This window comes from Dendropsophus ebraccatus, chromosome 13 (genome assembly GCF_027789765.1).
Source record: "Dendropsophus ebraccatus isolate aDenEbr1 chromosome 13, aDenEbr1.pat, whole genome shotgun sequence".
In the NCBI taxonomy this organism is placed as follows: Eukaryota; Metazoa; Chordata; class Amphibia; order Anura; family Hylidae; genus Dendropsophus; species Dendropsophus ebraccatus.
In genome coordinates, this window is record NC_091466.1 from 70960792 (window position 1) to 70981597 (window position 20806).

The 20806-nt window shown below is 43.4% G+C and overlaps 3 protein-coding genes across 4 annotated transcripts in view; 1 reads left to right on the plus strand and 2 right to left on the minus strand.

Annotated features, from left to right (window-relative positions):
• The window catches only part of KLHDC1 (kelch domain containing 1), an 11666-nt gene extending 4185 nt beyond the window's left edge, over positions 1 to 7481 (minus strand). Inside the window, exons 1-10 of the mRNA XM_069950526.1 lie at positions 7079 to 7481; positions 4225 to 4295; positions 3993 to 4110; positions 3659 to 3777; positions 3482 to 3560; positions 3077 to 3160; positions 2917 to 2997; positions 2765 to 2823; positions 2373 to 2485; positions 873 to 945 (exon numbers count right to left, since the gene is read on the minus strand). Of these exons, the coding sequence (XP_069806627.1) occupies positions 873 to 945; positions 2373 to 2485; positions 2765 to 2823; positions 2917 to 2997; positions 3077 to 3160; positions 3482 to 3560; positions 3659 to 3777; positions 3993 to 4110; positions 4225 to 4295; positions 7079 to 7174 (893 nt within the window). The 5' untranslated portion in view covers positions 7175 to 7481. The remainder of the gene's footprint in view (positions 1 to 872; positions 946 to 2372; positions 2486 to 2764; positions 2824 to 2916; positions 2998 to 3076; positions 3161 to 3481; positions 3561 to 3658; positions 3778 to 3992; positions 4111 to 4224; positions 4296 to 7078) is intronic.
• Positions 6989 to 19310, plus strand: POLE2 (DNA polymerase epsilon 2, accessory subunit). The gene is made up of 19 exons (XM_069950522.1): positions 6989 to 7634; positions 8643 to 8743; positions 8950 to 9025; positions 10317 to 10394; positions 10601 to 10694; positions 10796 to 10870; positions 12003 to 12086; positions 13046 to 13102; positions 13669 to 13717; positions 13906 to 13978; positions 14366 to 14538; positions 15618 to 15707; positions 15961 to 16015; positions 16125 to 16184; positions 16278 to 16355; positions 17235 to 17343; positions 17425 to 17601; positions 17771 to 17838; positions 19161 to 19310. The coding sequence occupies exons 1-19, from the start codon at positions 7567 to 7569 to the stop codon at positions 19177 to 19179; spliced, it is 1584 nt and encodes a 527-aa protein (XP_069806623.1). The 5' UTR covers positions 6989 to 7566; the 3' UTR covers positions 19180 to 19310.
• MGAT2 (alpha-1,6-mannosyl-glycoprotein 2-beta-N-acetylglucosaminyltransferase) overlaps positions 9800 to 20806 on the minus strand; it is a 34669-nt gene continuing 23662 nt past the window's right edge. Inside the window, exons 5-7 of one of the 2 annotated variants that reach the window (XR_011359543.1) lie at positions 17592 to 17816; positions 15598 to 15700; positions 9800 to 10372 (exon numbers count right to left, since the gene is read on the minus strand). The gene's annotated coding sequence lies outside the window, so the exon portion shown is untranslated. Of the gene's footprint in view, positions 10373 to 11479; positions 12243 to 15597; positions 15701 to 17591; positions 17817 to 20806 lie in introns of those variants that run through there. The other variant, XR_011359541.1, reaches the window with a different exon arrangement.

Consider the following 20806-nt stretch of genomic DNA (forward strand, 5'->3'; position numbering starts at 1 on the left):
GATGTTTGATGGGGTTCTTTAGCAGTCCTTGCCCAAGCTTTAAAGGAGTTGTCCGGTGGTCGGTCTTTTTTTAGTTTATAGCTGCTGGTGCATATAAAAAAAAATTAAATACGTCATCCTTACCTGTCTGCGCTCCCTCTGTGTCCTCCTCTGGTGTCGCTGGTGTCCCCCACTGACTGTAGAGCCACCACTTCCAAGAAGAACTCATCTTGGGAGTGACAGTCACTGGCCATGGAGCAGTCTCGTCTGAGTGAGCGGGCTGTCACTCCTGAGAAACATTTTTCTCAGAAGTGGAGGCTTTGCAGTCAGAGGGGAAAACCATGCGACAACAGAGGAGGACACAGAGGGAGCGCAGACAGGTAAGGGTGACATGTTTATTTTTTTTATAGCTGCAATAAATTATAAAAAGGACAACCGCCAGACAACCCTTTAAAGATCTAACAGATCGGCGCTTGCATACTGCTTACTTAAGTGTATTAGGGGCAGTCATGACTTATGAGCAAACACGCAATCTACATACAGCAACTGTGAGACATTATGGCACAGTATAAGTAATGGCTTTGTACATGTGTAATAGTGATCAATGCACCAAAATAGCATTTGCAGTAAATAAACTTAGCAAAAATGGTGAAGTGAGGCGGCTGCCAACCAATCAATCAGATTCTAGCATATATGAAACAAGCAATCTAATTGGATGCTACAACAAATATTCTGCTTTTCCTGCATTAGCTTTCTTTCATTGTGTATGATTCTTGACACAACAGCAGCACAGGTCAGGGGTTCACATGCACTACAGACACTATACCGAAGATGGCGATATTGGAGATCACTGACTAGTGAAAGGATAGAACTAAGGTCCTGACAGCCCTTACCTTGGCTGGTCTTTGGGTAAGTGCCTTAGCTCTGTCCACACATTGGTTTTGAGGTTATAGATCCACCCATCACCTGGAAAACAAAACAATAGCAGCATTTATTAAAGCGGCACTATCACAGGTCCTGCCTAGAGAACCTGCTGATATGCCGCAGAAGCTTAATATCTTATGAGTATATTGCAGTTACTAATATTCTGCTCCTCCGCATTCTTTTTTAATTTCCTAATTGCCCTTATGCAAATCTACTGCCTAAGAGCATTTGGGGCATCACCCTCTGGCCCCGAGCACCACTGTGTCCCACCCAGTCCGCCAACATGCATATTCATAGTGGGCTCTATGTACTGTGGCGGCACAGGGAAGATGTCCCGTCGGAGTATCGATTCATCCAGGCCGTCGCCAATCCTCCCGGAGGTTACTCAAGATGTAAGTATAAGTCTATGTTCGTCTGTGAATGTGTCTGAATTGAAGAAATAGTTTTTTTTGCACAATGTATAAATGAGTGAGTGGTAGTGTGTACCTGTTGAGAGAGTATGGATGATGGGAGTGTGCATGGTGTGGATGATGGGAGTGTGCATGGTGTGGGCCCATCATCCACACAATGCTCAATCTCAGCATCTACATTCTCACCAAGCCTGCCCCCCCCCCAACCCCCTGTAACTATGGCAGCACTAGCATGGTGTTCATAGTACAGGATAGATAATGTCATGATGCCCTGAATCGTGCAAAATTGCTGTAGAAAAGCCATGATTTTTTTGCACATCATGGCAGAACTGTAGTCAGGAGACATCTCACCACTGAAAATATCAGTCTTTTTGGGTGGCCATCTCCCCCCCAGGAGATCAGGGCCCCGGGCTACCGCCGAAACGGACCTATTATAATCTGCTACTGATTGTGTGAATGATGAGATTGAGCATTGTGTGGATGATGGGTCCACACTATGCTCACTCTCATCATCCACACAATGCTCACTCCCATCATCTACATCTTGCACACTCCCATCATCCACACTCTCAACAGGCACACACTACAACTCACTCTCATTCATACATTTTGCAAAAAAAATAATCACTTTAATTCAGACACATTCACAGACAGACATAGACTTATATCATGAGTGACCTCCGGGAGGATTGGCGGCGGCCCGGATGAATCACCCATGTGTGGGAAGGGACATCTTCCCTGCGCCGGCGCAGTACATAGAGCCCACTATGCATATATGAATATGCATAGTGGGCAAGACGGCCGGGATACAGTGGTGCTCATGGCCAGAGGATGACACCCCAAATGCTCTTATCCAGAAGATTTGCATCAGAGCAATTAGGGAATCAATAAAGAATGCAGGGGGGAAGAATATTAGTAACTGTAATAAGGTATTTAGCTTCTGTGCCTCTTTAACTTGCAAATATCAATTAATTTGCCAATAAGGGTGTAACTGTATGATCCCCATTACCTATGCACAATCACATGCACTGTATCATGGATCCACCAGTAGTTACTCACTTAGTGGTGTACATTCAGCACTCAGACCTCCAAAAAGGAATAACTGGTCATCTCCAACAGGTGTTAGGGTATGCCAGGATCTGCCCTGTGGTTTTTCTCCAGTAATCTGGATCCTAAAGAGAATGTAACATATTTGCTGCAGCAAAACATGTTAGTACTTAAGTATAATAATGTAAGTATTCGCCATGTGCCGGGTACTAGCAAAAAAAGCAACAGTCCATGTATAACCCTAAGATATCCTTGGTTCAAGACCAGCGCTGGATTTACACCTTAACACCCCCAAACACATGAAATGAGCTGCTAGTCTCTAATGTGTACTGACTCGTGATCAAGCAGTGTGGCAATCATCTGGGTACGGCAGACATAGAGATTACCCTGTCCATTACTCTTACCCTCCAGACCAGGTCCATGTGTCCAGGTTCAGAAAGTGTAAATCATTCACCCGTGTTTGCTAGAAATAAACAAACACACAAGTCAATGTAATATCCAGGAGTTAAAAGGAACTAAGACCTATTATAAAACTGTAATGCAAAGTGACCCTCACCAGTACACGGCCACCAAACACGTATCCTTTGTTGCCAAGGATGGCGCAGCAGTGGGCTGCGCGGGCTTGAGGAGGGGTGTTCTGTGAAGACGACAAGGACGGGTTACTAGAAGACGCTACACGGGCAAAGAAATAAGGATACATTTTACATAAGCCGCACCTTTACCGCTGGCTGTATCCAGGCTTGTTTCTCTGTGTCAAAGACGTGGATGTCATTGTTCCATCCCCAAAACATCTGACCTTCCTGTAAGCAGTATAGTAGAATCAGTACAACACTGCAAAACCAAACCTGCAGAAATCAGTATAGACGGCTGACTTTAAACAAATCAGCGCACCTTGGCCCTCCAGCTGCTGCAAAACTACAATGCCTATTATACCTGGGCAGCCAAAGCTATATCTTTGGTTGCCCAGGCATGATGGGAATTGTAGTTTCGCAACACCTGGAGGGCCAAGGTTTACCATCACTAAAGTGTATGAGGACCTTTAGACTGAATATATAAACCAGGTCCAGCATTACACTCACTGTCAGCCACAAAGGGATGACATGCCCAAACACTCATATTACCCATGATGCATCATGAACATCAAAGCAGTCGCTGAGTTCATTGTGTCTTCGGCTTCCATAGCCTCCGAAATAGATTAACCTGCAGGATACATGTTCACAATTAATACCGGCAGTAAGTGCCCATAATGTAGTGTACAGAATAATGGTGCAGATATGTGGTTGCTGAGGCTCACTCACTGGTTTCTATAAACCCAGCAGGAAAGTTTGTCCCGGGCTGTGGGGGGCTGACCCGTAAAATGCTTCACTTGTTTCCATGTAAATTCTCCAGTGTTGGATCGCAGATCCACATTATACAGCTGCAGAGGAATACACAGCAATTCAATGGAATACAGAAATATTGTCTAGTACACGAAGGGCACATGACTACTATCAATCAGGTAGTGAGAGGTGACCATGCACTGAACTACTGTGGCTATTAACCTCATAAGGTCATTGTATTATTGGCAGTGGGATGAGATCCCACACAGGACATGCTTTCCAGTCACTGATCACTGCGGATGTCAGGCCTTACCTGGTTGCTGTAGCCCTTATCATCATAACCACCGAAAATATACAGCTTTCCATTGAGACAAGCCCCGCAGCTGCCGGACATGGATGGGGGCAGGTCGCCGTCTGTTAGGTGCATCCGCCTACAAGTAGTGACATGATACAAATAACACTAAGAAGGAGGAAACATTCCCCAGTGACTAGAATACATTGTCAGGGGGAGGAACGACACTTAATACACATATAGGACAACTCACCATAAACCGTTCTCAGTGTCGTAGACCCAGATCTCATCATGCGGTAGGTAAACTTCGTTTTCTTCAATTGTCTGTAAAAAAAAAAATTGTATAAGGAACAGAGTACTGGAGACACTTTTTTTCTGAATAAAGTAAGGAGCCGCGTGAATGATCCAACCATCGTTTGTGCAGCCCTGCCCGTTTAACATTGCAATCGTTGTCGCCATGTTGCCTTAGCCTAAAACTAATCGCTTGCCCATTTTTTTGATGTGGAAAGACAGGGCGGTTGCCAAGGCAACTGTATGACCCCCCAGCAAGTTCCTTTAGAAATGGACCTGGGTACCAATCTCACTGGGTGTCGTACAGTTTCCTCAAAAAACCAAACCGTATACCGCTTTACACCTGCCCTGAAGAGTAGGCGGGAGCACAGCCTTAGGCTATGTTCACACAACATACTATTTTTTAAAAGAACAGCCATTGTTTTCCATGAAAAACAACAGCTGTTCTTTTCATACTGCAATGACATGCCGTTGTTTTCACACAATGTATTGAACGTCGACCGTTGTTTTGAGTGCCAAACAATGGCCATTGTTCAATGCATTGTGTAAAAACAATGTTGTTCCATTGACCTTTATTGTTTGGCACTCAAAACGACGGCTGTCGTTCAATACATTGTGTAAAAACAACGACATATCATTGCAGTATGAAAAGAAAAGCCATTGTTTTAATGGAAACCATGGGACGTTTTTGTTTTTTTTTTGTTTTTTTTTTAAATAGTAGGTTGTATGAACATAGCTTCTTGGTTACAATTTTAAGGAGAAGTCTGGCGAAAATTTTTATTAAAGTATTTTATTGCCCCCCAAAGGTTATACAAATCACCAATAGACAATTATTGCACAAAAAGAGCTTTTTTCCCTGCACTTACTACTGCATCGAGGCTTCACTTCCTGGATAACATGGTGATGTCACTTCCTGGATAACATGGTGATGTCACTTCCTGGATAACATGGTGATGTCACTTCCTGGATAACATGGTGATGTCACAATCTGACTTCCAGAGCTGTGCGGGCTGTGGCTGCTGGAGAGGATGATGGCAGGGGGATGCTCAGTGTCCCTCCAGTGCCCTGTGTCCCTCAGTGTCCCCCTGCCATCATCCTCTCCAGCAGCCACGCGCAGCACGCACAGCTCTGGGAGTCGGGTCGTGACATCACCACGTTATCCAGGAAGTGACATCCCCATGTTATCCAGGAAGTGACATCCCCATGTTACCCAGGAAGTGACATGGCCATGTTATCCAGGAAGTGACATCACCATCTTATCCAGGAAGTGACATCGCCATGTTATCCAGGAAGTGACATCGCCATGTTACCCAGGAAGTGACATGGCCATGTTATCCAGGAAGTGACATGGCCATGTTATCCAGGAAGTGACATGGCCATGTTATCCAGGAAGTGACATGGCCATGTTATCCAGGAAGTGACATGGCCATGTTATCCAGGAAGTGACATGGCCATGTTATCCAGGAAGTGACATCGCCATGTTATCCAGGAAGTGAAGCCTTGATACAGTAGTAAGTGCAGGGAAAAAAGCACTTTATAAGCATTTCCCGTGATAAGTGTATATTGGGGATTTGTATAACTTTTGGGGGGCAATACAAAACTTTAATTAAATTTTTCGCCAGACTTCATCTTTAAAGGTGTTATCCAGCGCTACAAAAACATGGCCACTTTTCCCCCTACTCTTGTCTCGAGGTGTGGATTGCCATTAATCTACATTTACTTCAATGGGACAGAGTTTGAATCCCCACCCAAGCAGGAGAGGGGAAAAGTGGCTGTGTTTCTGTAGCGCTGGATAACCCCTTTAATATGCACGGCAGCCTACTGATGCTTACAGCTGGGCATTGGCTGAAGGAAAGGTGCACTGGCCCTTTAAGAACTACAGGATGCCCCATCGCTTTGTAAACAATAGCAGAGGAGGAGGCATAAGAGCATAGACAACAGAAGATACTGCACATGAGGTGTCTTTCTGTTCCTCTGTTATTCCTCCTGGGAATGTATGAGGGCTACACAGTGACTGACTGCATGACGCAGAGATCGTAATGTTGCATTATGACATCACATCTAATGACAGTCAGTGCCGTCACATCACATTGATGGATTTTTGGCTCCAGGTCACACATGGCTTTGCCACCACTGATTCCAATGCACACCACCTGCGACTGCCCAATCACATCTGTAGTAAAGTGGCACAAAATATTTTGGTGGCACCATGTATGTAGCCCTCGCCTAAACTGACAACTGGGCGTTACCCTTCAAGCGGTGTCAAAACACTACAACTCCCTGCATCCTCACTGCTAGGAGTTGTAGTACTGCAACAGCTGAAAAGACTATGGCTGTCAGTGCATGATAGAGATTCTGTAACAGAACCTCAGGCATGCTGGGAGCTGTAGTTCTGGGCGTACTGGGAGTTGTATTTTTGGGGGTATAAAAGGAAATGAAGACCTATCCGATAAACCAATCAGATTCCAGCTTTTTCTTTTTTTTTTTAAAAAAAAAAAGGTCTCTGAAACCTAAAAGCTGGAATCTGATTGGTTGCTATGGGCAACTGTGTATCAGTCAGGAACCTTGGCTCTCCAGCTGTTGCAAAACTACAACTCCCATCATGCCTGGACAGCCAAAGCTAAAGCTTTGGCTGTCCAGGCATGATGGGAGTTGTAGTTTTGCAACAGCTGGCGAGTCTAGGTTCCCTCCCCCTGCTCCAGAGGAATCTGCTTAGTATGTCCTAAAGCTGAGAGGCCACGGGTTGCAGAGAACAGTCCTAGAGCGGTACCGCATGTACGCCTCCACAATGTGCATTACCCCCAGCCACCTCTTACCACATATCCCCCCCACACATAGAGGCAGTGCCGGTCCATGGCGGCGCAGTGCCCGCTCCTCTCCTCGGCCACACAGAAGCGCTGTGTAGCAGCCATGACCCGTCAGCGTGCACTCAGGAGACAAGCGAACCCGCGACTGTCATCATCTTCCACAACACAGACGGACGGGTGGCGGCGAGAGACAAACCTCCGCCTGCGTTTATGAATAACGTCGCAGACATATAACCCCTGACTTCATTAAGCTACTGTTCTTAGGAGATAACACATAACTCTCCATGAAAACACTATGAAAAAGATAGCCGCCGTATTGTTAGTGAATAATACTGAGTGTCACGAGAACTGGGCTACAACAAAATGTCGTCTTCATGCGGACACAGGAATAGCGTATGGTTTAGCCCCTGGCGTCAGTGTCAGGCGCGCGCCAGAGAGGATGTTTACGGAATGACGTCATCACAGCTGTCTCCGGGATTTGGCGCGAACCTTTTGAGATGGCAGCTGACAGACTGAAGAGTAAAGTCTCCTCCGCCTTTAAGATGCACGGCCTCCTCCTGCGGGGGTGAGTACCCTGATAGAGAGGGCATGTGTGCCAGCCTCTGGGGTAATGCTGGCACGATAAGTTGTGCATTGCAATTCTAGAGCATACTCATTGTATAGTGCAACTATCAACCTCCAGCTGTTGCAAAAACTACAACTCCCATCATGCCTTGTTGCATAGATTCTCACCATCTGATGCAAAACTACAACTCCCATCATGCCTTGTTGCATAGATTCTCACCATCTGATGCTAAACTACAACTCCCATCATGCACTGACAACTGAACTCGGTCCAGCTGTTGCCAGACTACAATTCCCATCAATCTAGGAAAAACATTAGTATAAGGTTCTGCTATTTTTAGATCCAACTCATGACAGATCTCTGCTTGCTGATCTTGAATGGAATCCTTCCTTGTTTACTGTGTGAGAATGACAATCATGTGATCACACAGGTACTCAGCAGGTTCTGTCTGGGTCATGTGATCACATGGGTACTTGGCAGGTTCTGTCTGGGTCATGTGATCACACAGGTACTCAGCAGGTTCTGTCTGGGTCATGTGATCACACGGGTACTCTGCATGTTGTCTGGGTCATGTGATTACACAGGTACTAGGCAGGTTCTGTTTGGGTCATGTGATCACACAGGTACTAGGCAGGTTCTGTTTGGGTCATGTGATCACACAGGTACTCTGCAGCTTACAATGAAGGATCCCATTCAGTAACTGCAAATGGAGATCTTTAAACTGCAGGGAATTGATACACAGTGGATTTGGAGGTTGCAGAAACTTTCCGCATACAGTGATTGTGCTTTAAAGGACATATCCAAGATGACAACTTTGTGGCCCCGGCCTAGTGTATAAGTGCCCGTGAACAGGGATACAAGGCCAAAGGTGTTCACAGACTTTTCCGGGAACGCCTCTCTTATAAGGCAGATGAGAAATGATCATTACTGATCCGGTGTGCAGGATATGTTAGGTGTACATCTCATCAGCAAGTATGTCGTCTGATAACCTGAATGCATTGATTTCAGGGAGGCCAGCAAGTACCTCACCGAAGTGCTGCGGTCTGTAAATGAAGTGGAGCTTGAAGATGTCATCGACAGTATCATTGACGCTGTGGAGAAGCAGCCATGTAAGCATTTCATTCATCCTTCCTCTTTTTGTAGGCACCCAGACGCCTTGTACTAAATTGTAAGATTCTTCTACAAGGGAATGAGCCAAAGGCTTAGCGAGGGGAGAAATTCATGTTATGTTATATTTTACATTTTATATATATATTAACACAGATGATGCCTAGTGCTAAATGACTTTTACTGATTGACTATTACATCATTTCAGTGTCTTCCAACATGATCGAGAAGTCGATAGTGGAGACAGCCGTACAGGAATGCAGCCGCTCCTGTGATGAAACCATGTAAGAGAAAGCCTTATACCTCTCATATTCTCTTCTTTGCAGATAAAGTAATACATCGGTAATTTCCCCCTGAAGTTCTGTTCGGTACTCAAACATTGCTCGGTCTCAGAACAAAATCAGCGGAGATAACTGTCAGCTGAACTATTATTTAGCTCACAGTTATTGAGGTGTTCGGGAACACCAAGGTTACAAGAGCGGGGATTCCTTTCATAATGAGTAGAATCCCCGCTCTAAATGGGTGTCCCCCGGGCCTTCCCCAGCTGCAGGCACCCATCTCCGGCCACCGGCACTCGTGCTTCACTGGAGATGGGTGCCGGCAGCTAGGGCAGGCTGGAGGAGCTGTTCCCTGCAGCGGGTAGAAGCAAGGACAGAGCGGCAGGTTCAAACAGCTACCTGTTGCTGCCTCTCTCTTTGCCCCCGCTGTGGGGAACACACTGTAAAGGAGCAGGGATTCCCATAATAACAGGAATCCCCACTCTAAACGGGTGTTCCCTGTACCTGTTTAGAGTGGGGATTCCCGTCATTTTGACGAGAATCCCCGCTCCTTTACAGTAAGTAGTAGTGCAAGATGCATCTTTGCACTCTGTGGAGTGGGCGCTGTGCCCCAGATCGGAGTGTAAAAACCTTTTAAACACATTTACATTGTTCCCTATGGGAACACACAGCTCGGTTCTTGAACTGTGTCTATAACATAATATAAGTACAGTTAAGCCAGTCATACACATAGACGTGTTGGCAGAATCGGTTTATCATGTAATGTGTATATTGGCTTTACAACTCTCACATAATGGCAGATGTCAGGGGAGAGAAGGATCTGCTGTGTTGGATTTCAACTGTCTGAGCCTTAGGAGTCTGGCAGCAGCTTTCTCTCCTCTTTCCATTCAGAACACAGACATGTTTGGCCAAGTGGGGGTTGGGAGAGAGCTATTGGCTGAACAACAGCTGTCTGTATACCAGCCAGCTTTAGGGCATATGGACGCCATAGAGGATGGTCCCCCCTTTATTACTAGAGGAACACCACAACATCACTGCAAGAATATGCAAACATGCCTGACTCCTCTCTCACAACCCCTACCATTGGGGGACACACCAATATATATTAGATGGCCGCCTGGTCCTGCCAAAATTGGCAATTGAAGTATCTATTGTGTTTGGTCACCTACAGTAAAGTGGTTACTGTCATAAAAACAAAAACAGGTGAATATAATTGCTGTAAAAATACTTTACATACAATGGGTGTGACTATTACTGTGTTACCCTGCATCATTGATGATCTTATTCCCTCCTCCAGAGAGCACATCTTCAATATTATTGGAGCCTATGACATCCCACGATTCATCTATAACTCTGAAAGGAAGAAGTTCCTGCCGTGAGTCAATAAGATCCTTTATGTTTATAGGTGATGTTACTGCTCAGTTAGATATTTCACAAAAGAGACTAAAATTAAATAAAATAATTCCGCTCCTTACACATAAGCTTTGCTGTAGTGACACAATAATTCTCAGCGTCCGTCTATAGACTACAATGGATTTGCATGCTGTGTTTCTATATGTCTATATAACTTTGCTCCTGTAGTATAAAAATAGCGAATTACCCCGAACCCAATCTGCTTGGAAGTGCAAGAGACAAAGCCGAGTTATTCCGAGAGCGATACACGATACTGCAGCAGGTGAGGCAATGTCTATACATGTCTGCCCCCTCACTGATCCGACATAAACAAGTCTTTACGCTTGGGAAAGTGGTAATTGTACAATAATTCCTGATTTACAGAGAACTCACAGACACGAGCTCTTCACGCCGCCTGTTATCGGTGCCAACCCTGATGAGAGCCGAAGCAAATTTCAGGTATGATGAAGGGAGATGTTACTAGGTTTTGCATTTCAAGGAGCACAACCCTGGTCTGTATACCCTATAAGAGGTTATGGTGGTCATAGAGGGAAATTTCTGCTAATGGTGCCCCCTATTAGTCATGGCAGGGGCTGTTGCCATATTGATACTGTTTATCAAATCTATATGTTCTTTCATTTAAATGGACATTATATAATACAACATAGGAAACAAAATCATCTGACTGCTGTTTAGATGATAGACTCATAGTGCTCAGCAAGGTAGCTTTTATAAAGCAGTTTTCCAGGATAAGAGAAAAAACACTGCTACTTTCTTGCATAAACAGCGCCATTCCTCTCCTCAGGTTGTGTATGGTATTACAATTTAGCCCCATTCACACTACAGTGGAATAGAACTGCAACACCCACAGCCAACCTGAGAGGTGCTGTTTTTCTAGACTACAGGTGTCAAACTCAGGCCCTCTAGCTGTTACAAAACTAAAATTCCCATCATGGCTGGGCAGCCAAAGCTAAAGCTTTGGCTGTCCAGCCATGATGGGAATTGTAGTTTTGTAACAGCTGGAGGGCCTGAGTTTGGGTACTATTACACAGGCCCGATAATCGTTTAACAAAAGCTGCATGGACATAGTTTCCGATGTCCTTGCTTAAACTGCATACATTACCTATCCATACTGCAGGGCTCCTCTTGCGGTCTGCTTCTCCCCGCTCCCACGCGCTTCATCTTTAGAGCAGCCTGTCAGCTCAGACAGACCGCTCTAAAGCTGCAGCGTGTGGGATAAGGGGAGCCCTGGACCATTGATGGGTAATGTATACACTTTGCAAATCGTCAGCCGCCGGCCGTGCACCGCTATTACACGTAGCGATGCACAGTCAGCACTGACAATTATAGGTCCAAACCTAAATCAATGATCAGCTGATGATCATTGTCATCGGCTGATCGTTGTGTTTATTACACGGAAGGATAATCGGATTGGGTTCTTCAGACAGCACCTCTATAATATGAGCTCTCCTTTGTGTATAAAGCTATCTGTAGTTACATTGGCTTGCTTATCTACCTTCTTTGTTATCTTGGAAACTTTAATAAAAATTTACTGAGTAAAAAAAATTATTATTATTTGTGTCTTTCATAGCTCAAAACTGTTGAAAACCTCTTGGGTAGTGCAGCAAAGATGGGAGAGGTGATCGTTCTCGGGATGATAACGCAGCTAAAGGAGGTGAGAGGAGAACACAATGGCCCCTGTAATACAAGACAAATCTGGTGATGGTCATTGTTAAAGGGATACTCTCATATCATGAAACCTTTGACACTGTCATTGGGATATGTCAGAAGTTTTGATTGAGGGGATCTGGGCGCTGGAACCTCCACCGATCTGTAAAACGGAGACAGAAGTGATCAGTGAAGCATGTGGTGTACAGAATCTCTAAGCTTTACGTGTATCCTGAGGAAGGTCATCAGAAGTTATGGAGCACATCACTATGTTTTAGCGATCAGAGGGGATCTCAGCACCTGGACTGCAAACATACTTCTAATATGTCACTGTGATATATCAAATAATTTATGAACTGATAGTCACCTTTTTAAGGAATATATGCCACAATTTTATGATGTAAGCATTTTCTACCCCCTTAATGGTTTAGGTGCATTATCTGAGATACAAGAGTGAGTGTGTATTGTGCTGGAGACGGCCAGTCTCACCTTCATGATTAAATAAAGAGTTCCGATTATCAAATTCGGCTTCTCCATTCATTCATTGTGCGAAAGGAAGAATAAGGGTGCCACTTCCCTATCAACAAGTCTTAGCATTGTATGGTGTCCTTCATTTACACATTGTTCACACTGTTTAGCATCTGTAAGGGAGACCTGTGAAAGGTGAATACCTATTCACCTGAAAATCAGTGTAAACAAGTAATATTTTACATATTGATGAGATATATTCCATTCAGCCATCACCATCCACCTTTAATTCTATTAAATGAAAAGCCCCTATGTAAGGTTCCAGAGGTTAGACACCCCTCCCCCCTCCAAACCATAAAGTGGAGGTATCCAATCACTTTATAAGATAGGATTACTCCCATAACTCTGTGACCACGTATCTGTCTGTATTATATTGATGCATATAACCAGTGTATTTCTCTTGGCAGTAAAGTAATCTGCTTTATGTTCTGTCTATAGGGCAAATATTTCTTAGAGGATCCCACTGGAACAGTGCAGCTTGATCTCAGCAAAGCAATATCCTTCCTTTTTTCTTTATAAACTTTGATTGATTTGTTTTTTTCTTTCACCAATAATACTCATTGGCTATATGTAGTGTCTGATCTGCGGGGGTGCAACTACTGAGACCCCCACAGGATCAGGGGCCCTGTGTCTGCCATTGTCCTGCAATGAATGGAGTATTTGGCGGCACTAGAGAATATGAATAGACTGTAGGCCATGCAGGTGCGACAAGCATTCCATTCATTGCAGAGCAATTGTGTCCCTTTTTTTTTATTAGTGGGGGGGGGGGGGTCCTTAGTGAGCTTGTTATCCCCTATTATATGGATAAGTTATAACAAGCTGAGATTGGAATCATCCTTTAAATACAACACCTTATCAGGCCTATAGAGTTTAACTGAGCATCTGTGAGGTAGGCCCAGCCAACACTCAATTTAAAAGGGGGGGGGGGGTCACTTGACCCATGATCAGTAGGTGTCCCACTGATCAAAGGCTCATCATCTATCCTGTGTAATATATTTGGTGTGTTTACATATTCCATAAATTATTATATCATCTAGCCTTTTTCTTTAACCCCATTGCACCAGTTCCATAGCGGCTTGTACACAGAGTCCTGCTTTGTCCTTGCAGAAGGTAAGGCCACAGGTTTACTTAGTACAGTGCTCTGCCACTATTGCAAACTTACAACTCCCATCATGTCTGGACAACAAGCCACTGTTTGGGCATGCTGGGGAATGTAGTTTTGCTGAAGAACCCTAGCCTGTAGATCACTGCCTCAGTGTATGGAACAGATATATAATATGTGGTTTTATATTACACAGGCTGGTATGAGGATAAAGTATTTCATGTAAATGCCTTTGGCTTTCCTCCCACTGAACCATCTAGTACAACACGGTAAGGAGATTTCTTAATCATATTCACTTATTACTTGAGCGGAGTATTGTATGATTGTTTCTATGATATAGACATATTGGTCTGTACATGGACACCCCACTTCACCATTGGCAATTAAAGCTGAACATTCACATTAGATAAATCTCAGCTGAATTGACGACCATCCAATGTCTATGAGGGTCTCCCAACTTACCCCAATGGCAGATTTTGGGTTCTGCGCACTCACAACGTATACATGCTCAGCAGAGCCTGCACATGTATGGGGGGGGGAATCAGGAGAGACTAACGAACAGCTATCTTATGGCCAAGGACATATATGACATCAGATTTTCTCTCTTTATAATAAAGTGTGACTAATAAAACCCATTTTCAACCTTTCCTTCATAGGGCATATTACGGCAATGCCAACTTCTTTGGTGGACCATCTGCAACCTCAGTAAAAGCTTCGGTTAAACTGAAACAATTGGAAGAAGAGAATGAGGATGCCATGTTTGTGTTTTTGTCTGATGTCTGGTTGGATCATGTTGAAGTAATGGAGAAACTTCATGTAATGTTTTCAGGTATTTTTTTTTTGGATCTGTGAACAGCAATAAAAGTGAAGATGGATTAAAGGCCAGGCCGATAATCGTTTGGTGTAATAGCTCATGTTGACAGATCATGATGTGTGCAGCAACGGTCTGCTGTAATGGGTTGCGGCAGCAGACCACTGCCTACTTTAGCGTACCCCCTGAACAAACTCATTAAGACGGCCCTTCCTGCTGCTCCCCGCTTGCTGTCTGTATGTGTAATAGCACAGACAGCGAGCGGGGAATAAGGGGGAAGCAAGCGCTGAGCTGAAAGGTCGGGGTCTCTGGAACATCGGGCCATGTAATACCTCCTTTAAGCCTCTATTACACGTGGCATTGCAGAGGAGCAAACTAGGGCCAATCTGTTCTCGCTAAACCGTCCGGGCATCCCATAAAAGATAGCGGCGGTCTGCTGCCCTGCTCCTGTTCCATGGAGCAACTGCAGCATATCGCTGCTATCCTGATCGTTCAGTTTTCAACATGTTGAAAGACAACGATCAGCCGACATCACGCATGTAGGATGATCATTATTTTCTATTATACAAGACAACTATTGGCCATAATGGCCGAGTACGGCCGATGATCATTTCGTGTCATACAGCCTTTAATTTGTATAGCCTAGAAGAAATGAGCAGTAGAGGGGGCATGATACAAATCTCTACATGTGTTAATTTAGGTTAATCAGGGTTCAGTAGGGAAGTGTTTTTTATATATATATATATATATATATATATATATATATATATATATATATATAATCTGAACATAAAGGGCACAGTTAGAGATTAGCATATGAGAAAAATAAGAAAGTATGTTGTACTATATAAAATGTATTGTACAGTATACTATTTTACTAAAGAGGTAGTAGATGCTTGGAAGAAACTTCCAGCAGATGTGGTTGGTAAATCTACAGTAAGAGAATGTAAACCTGCCTGGTATATACATATATTTATACTAAGATAATAAGAAAGGAAATATAAGGACGGACTAGATTTAGCAGCAGTTTTTTTTCTGCCAGTAGTCTTCTACATTTCTACATCTATTGGATCGTACCTTTTCTCATCTCTTTTTAGGATACTCCACAGCTCCTCCAACTTGTTTCATCTTCTGCGGCAGTTTCTCTTCGGCGCCGTATGGGAAGAATCAAATTCAGTCACTGAAAGGTACGGTTATATGTATGAGAAAAATAAGGAGTCACATGGAGTACAAGGTATACTTGATCAGTTTAGCTTTTGACATTGTAGGAGTCTTAAAGGTTCAGAGCAATGTGTTGGCGCTATGGGATATAAATATAATAAGGCAGTATAATGCTTCGGACCAGAGCCTTGGTGTAGAATAGCGTGTATGCCAGATTATAGTATATTTATAGTAGGGTTTTATATAGTCATTTTTTATATTTTTCCCTCTGAAATTTAGAGTCTTTGAAGAATCTTGCAGATGTAATATGCGAATACCCGAATATACACAAAAGGTGAAGATTTCCTATTTGCTTTATACTTGAAGGTTTCTGTACAATTACTATTTGTGTTTTTAGCGAGCTGGCCAAATCCCTGTTAATCGCTTGTATTTCCCATTTACAGCAGCCGGTTTGTGTTTGTACCTGGTCCTGAGGACCCCGGCCCTGGCTTCATCCTGCCGAGGTATAATAACCCTAGAATGGTATCTAATATAATGCTGGATAATCTCATCCTGTTTCATTTATCAGTCATTTCTTTTTATATTGTTTCCTGCAGACCTCCTATCGCAGAACACATTACAGCCGACTTCAGACAGCGAGTGCCTTTCTCCATTTTCACTACAAATCCTTGCAGGTGAAGTTTACTTGTCGTGTAAATGTCCATGTAGGCCAATGAACAATTTATCCTAGTGTTCCTTGTCATGTTACATTTCAGAATGTCACAAAGGTGTTTTTTATACATATATACAAGAATTGGGCTGGTTTTCTAAGCAGCTAACAGAACACATTGTACTTGAGCCTTTAGGAGCGCAACATATTCATTTAGACTAGGGCTACATGGCCACCATAATCACTGTTTTGCTGCCATGTTTCTGCAGCACTGCCACATGTAACCCACAGCTACAAGAAATCTGTCCGAGACGGATTTCCTACGATTGCCACTTTGGGACCCCATTTACTAGGCAAGACTTGCTGCGATCTACAGGGTACGACGTGGCAGTGTCTGGTCATGTGACCCATAACGTTGCCAGAATCGCCTTGTAGCCCAGTTTTTTTATGCAAGAATACATGACCGCACCAATGATTCAATTGCAGTTTACAAAATAAATGCAGAACTTTGTTTCCTACAAGAACACTTGTAGTCAGATGGTATTCTTTCAGGTCTCTTCAGATGTTCAGGACGGAATCGAGAATACAGTAAAAAAATCCATACCAAAATCCTGAAACAGTCCACAAATATTCTGCATCCAATGCAAGTGAATAGGGCGTTTTGTAACCCCAATAATTGCATTGCATATGAACCCCGCAGATCTGCCTGTTAAATTTGTGGACAAGCCCAACTGAATGAGGCAGTAGAAATGAATATATCCTCCTTGGATTTATGCCACAGTCCATCTCGTATTTAGATTTTTCTTATACAGCTCAATCACACATGAACATACTATATTTATATAGAAAAGCCTCAAAATGACTGACTAGCTGTGGCACTAAAGTAACTTCTCTCCGCCCTCAGAATCCAATACTGCACCCAAGAAATAGTTGTGATCCGGGAGGATCTGGTGAATAAAATGTGCAGGAACTGTGTGCGCTTCCCTAGCAGCAGCTTGGATATTCCCAACCATGTAAGTCATTATTATTACTTCTAATACATGTAATTTATATGGCAGTTAATAACGTCTTGTCCACTTTGCTTTCTTTTCTAGTTTGTAAAAACCATCCTGTCTCAGGGACACCTGACACCCCTTCCGCTCTTTGTCAGCCCCGTCTACTGGGCGTACGATTATGCTCTGCGCTTATATCCTCTGCCTGATCTAATAGTCATCGCAGATAAATACGATCCTTTCTCCATCTTGAATACAGAATGCCTTACCATCAACCCTGTAAGGAAACCTCTTCATCTCAGTTGTCCTTAGCGCGATATTTGTACGGTTGTTACCGCATTGTCTCTATGTGAATGCGGCAGCCACTTGCTATGACATCATCATTGTTTTCTGCCTGTCTGTACTGCACTGAAGTTCCTATAATCATTTTTTTATTGTTTTATTTCAGGGTTCCTTTCCAAGAAGTGGATTTTCCTTTAAGGTCTATTACCCATCTAATAAAACAGCAGAAGAAAGGTAAGTTGCAGTAGGAGTTCAGGGCATGTAACATCCGGCTACTAATGGCCAGTATAACACAGGTTATTCCTGTCATGCACCAGTATGTAACTTTGTCATGTATAACCTTTACATAGATGTACATGATACAGTTACATCATAGTGATTACACAGGAGCCGTTAACAGCAGGGCTCCAACTATAGGGATAAAAGAGCCCTCCAATCCAATGATTGACCAAGGGAGTGATGTGATAGTGGTATGCCAATGGGCTACCAAAATGTTACACTTGAAAAATACAAATATATAGGCAGAAAAAAATAAGGCTTAAAATGTGCAAAAAAAGAAGCCTTGGTTAAGAAGTTGAGAACAGTGTTGCTTGCAGTTCACCATAAGTAGTTTGTTGGCTTTCACCTGTTGTCACACAGTGATGCACAGATACAGAGCTTTGTAAAACAATCCTCCCTAGATAAGAACTTACCAAGTCATCACTTCCTGATCTCCCCGAGTACCACACAGTGTTTGGTAGCCAGGCATGTGAATGACTCTTAAAGGGGTTATCGAGTGCTACAAAAACATGGGCACTTTTGCTCAAGCTTGGGTGGGGTTTTGAAACTCAGTTCCATTTAAGTAAATGGAGCTTAATTGTAAATGACACCTGAACTGGAGACAAGAGTGGGGCAAAAGTAGCCATGTGTTTGTAGCGCTGGATAACGCCTTTAAGGTGGCCGTACACCTCAAATAACTGAACAATTCTTCCACTGACAGTTTTTTTTTCTCCTCATCATTTGGCATGGCTTAACTATCCTGTGTACTCTATAGGATGGGGTTTGGGGGGGGGGCATAAGCCGCTGCCAGACAGCTCTCTAAGAGCAAAGGGGTTGGGCTGTGATTTCTCATCACACCTGAACCCCATGTTCACCAACATCATCTGTCAGTGGAGTCTTGGGAGACCCCCATACTGACAGCCAAACCAACCACCAGTGAATTCAGCAACTCTTTAAGGTGTATGGTGGCCTCCCAACTCTCCACTGATAGACAATGTCTGAGGAGAAAAAAGATTGACAGGAATAATTGTCAACACCTCACTCTAATGATCTTGGAGGGTTATGCTTGCACCAGTGCCATCTAGCAGAGGCTTACCCATAGGAAACACATGAACATTTATGTGGAAGTCGTGAGATGATTGTTGGCCTAAGTTTTGGCTGATAATGAAATGTATGGCTGCCTTTACACTAGACTCTACAGATCTATCGAAACAAAAACCATACATAAGTGCATCCCTCTGTAGTATTCAGGAGTGCTGCATAAACATTTGTTGTAAATTTTAATCTTTGTATTTCAGCAAATTGCAGAACGTGTGACCGGGTGATGGGAATGAAGCTTATGGCAACAGAAGATTTTAAGACTCTCTGTAAAAAGTGTTTTTTTTTTTTTTTATGTACATTGTGTCTATTTTATGTATTGTTACTTATTGTATTGTAATAAATAATGAAGTATGCTTTATTGCCCTTGGCTCTCAGTCTGTTCAGGAATGTACAGTCTATGGTACTTGGACCATGACAATGTATTTGTTGCATTTCCCCTCTAACAAAATGGCTTTTTCTTTTTTTTCCATTGTTGCGGTCACACAAACACAATGGTATTTATGAGGGCACCCTGTCTCCTGCTGGGAAAGATCTGAATATTTATCCATCCAATCCTTTGTTTCCCCTGCAGACAATAGACACCACTTATGTATATGGTAACTTATCGTCTCTAAAAAGTGAGTTAAATACTATAATCACCCCTCCCTTTCTACCGCAATGGCCCTAATTAATGACTATGGAACTTACTCAGGTCTTACTATAAATTGGGATAAGTCGGTCATCATGATAATAGACTCTGTAGATACCATACAACTGGACCCGAATATTCCATTAAAGAGCATTGATACTTTTAAATATCTGGGTGTACTCATCTCTAGGGACAATAGATGCTATGAAAAACTGAATTTAGTACCTTTAAGACTTGGAGCAAATGGATGAATACTCCTGATCTTGCGCCCTCAGGTCCACAAACATGAGCCATATTATCTGTATAGTGCAGTGATGGCTAACCTTGACACTTCATCTGTTGCAAAACTACAATTCCCATCATGCCTGAACAACCAAAGATATGGCTTTGGCTGCCTAGTTATGATGGGAATTGTAGTTTTGGAACAGCTGGAGTGTCAAGGTTAGCCATCACTGGTCTAGTGTGATGATGATTTATTTGCGGATAAACTCAGCGGAATTTCATCGGCTGTCCGCGCGCCTTTCCGACGGCTCCATTGACATCGTTCTATGCGCCAGCGTATTCGGCTTCTTTTCACTTCTTGTCACTTCTTTTGGCGGATAGCGGAATACGCCGGCGCATAGAACGCCGGCCGTGCACGCGGACAGACAGCGGAATTCCACGGATATTATCTGCGAGAATTCCTGAGTATGAACCTACCCTACTGGTTGTCCCCAGTTATTCCCCAATATCCGCACTATGTTGCAGATAATCCCGTGCTCGGATTACACACCAACCGCGAATATGGAAACGCAGTAATACACTGACTGAAAGCAAAACAATGAAACCACCTGATATCTACAAAATGGAGACCAGCTATAGGTGTCAACTGCAACCTTGTTTCTAAGGCTGCCTTTACACCGAGATTTATCTGACAAATTTATGAGGCCAAAGCCAGGAATGGATTTGAAAAGAGGATAAATCTCACCTTTCCTTTATGACCTGTTCTCTGTTTATAGTCTGTTTCTGGCTTTGGCTTCACAAATCTGTCAAATCTCTCTGTGTAAAGGCACCATTAAAGTGTACCTGCTGCGATGAGCAATTTCTGGATTAGTGGCGAGATCCACGGCTAATCCAGAAGTTCGGGTCTCTATGGATATGGAGATTCTATAAGATGGTAACGCACATGACTCCCACTGAATCTAATGGGGGTTGTGCACATTACAGTCATTGCAT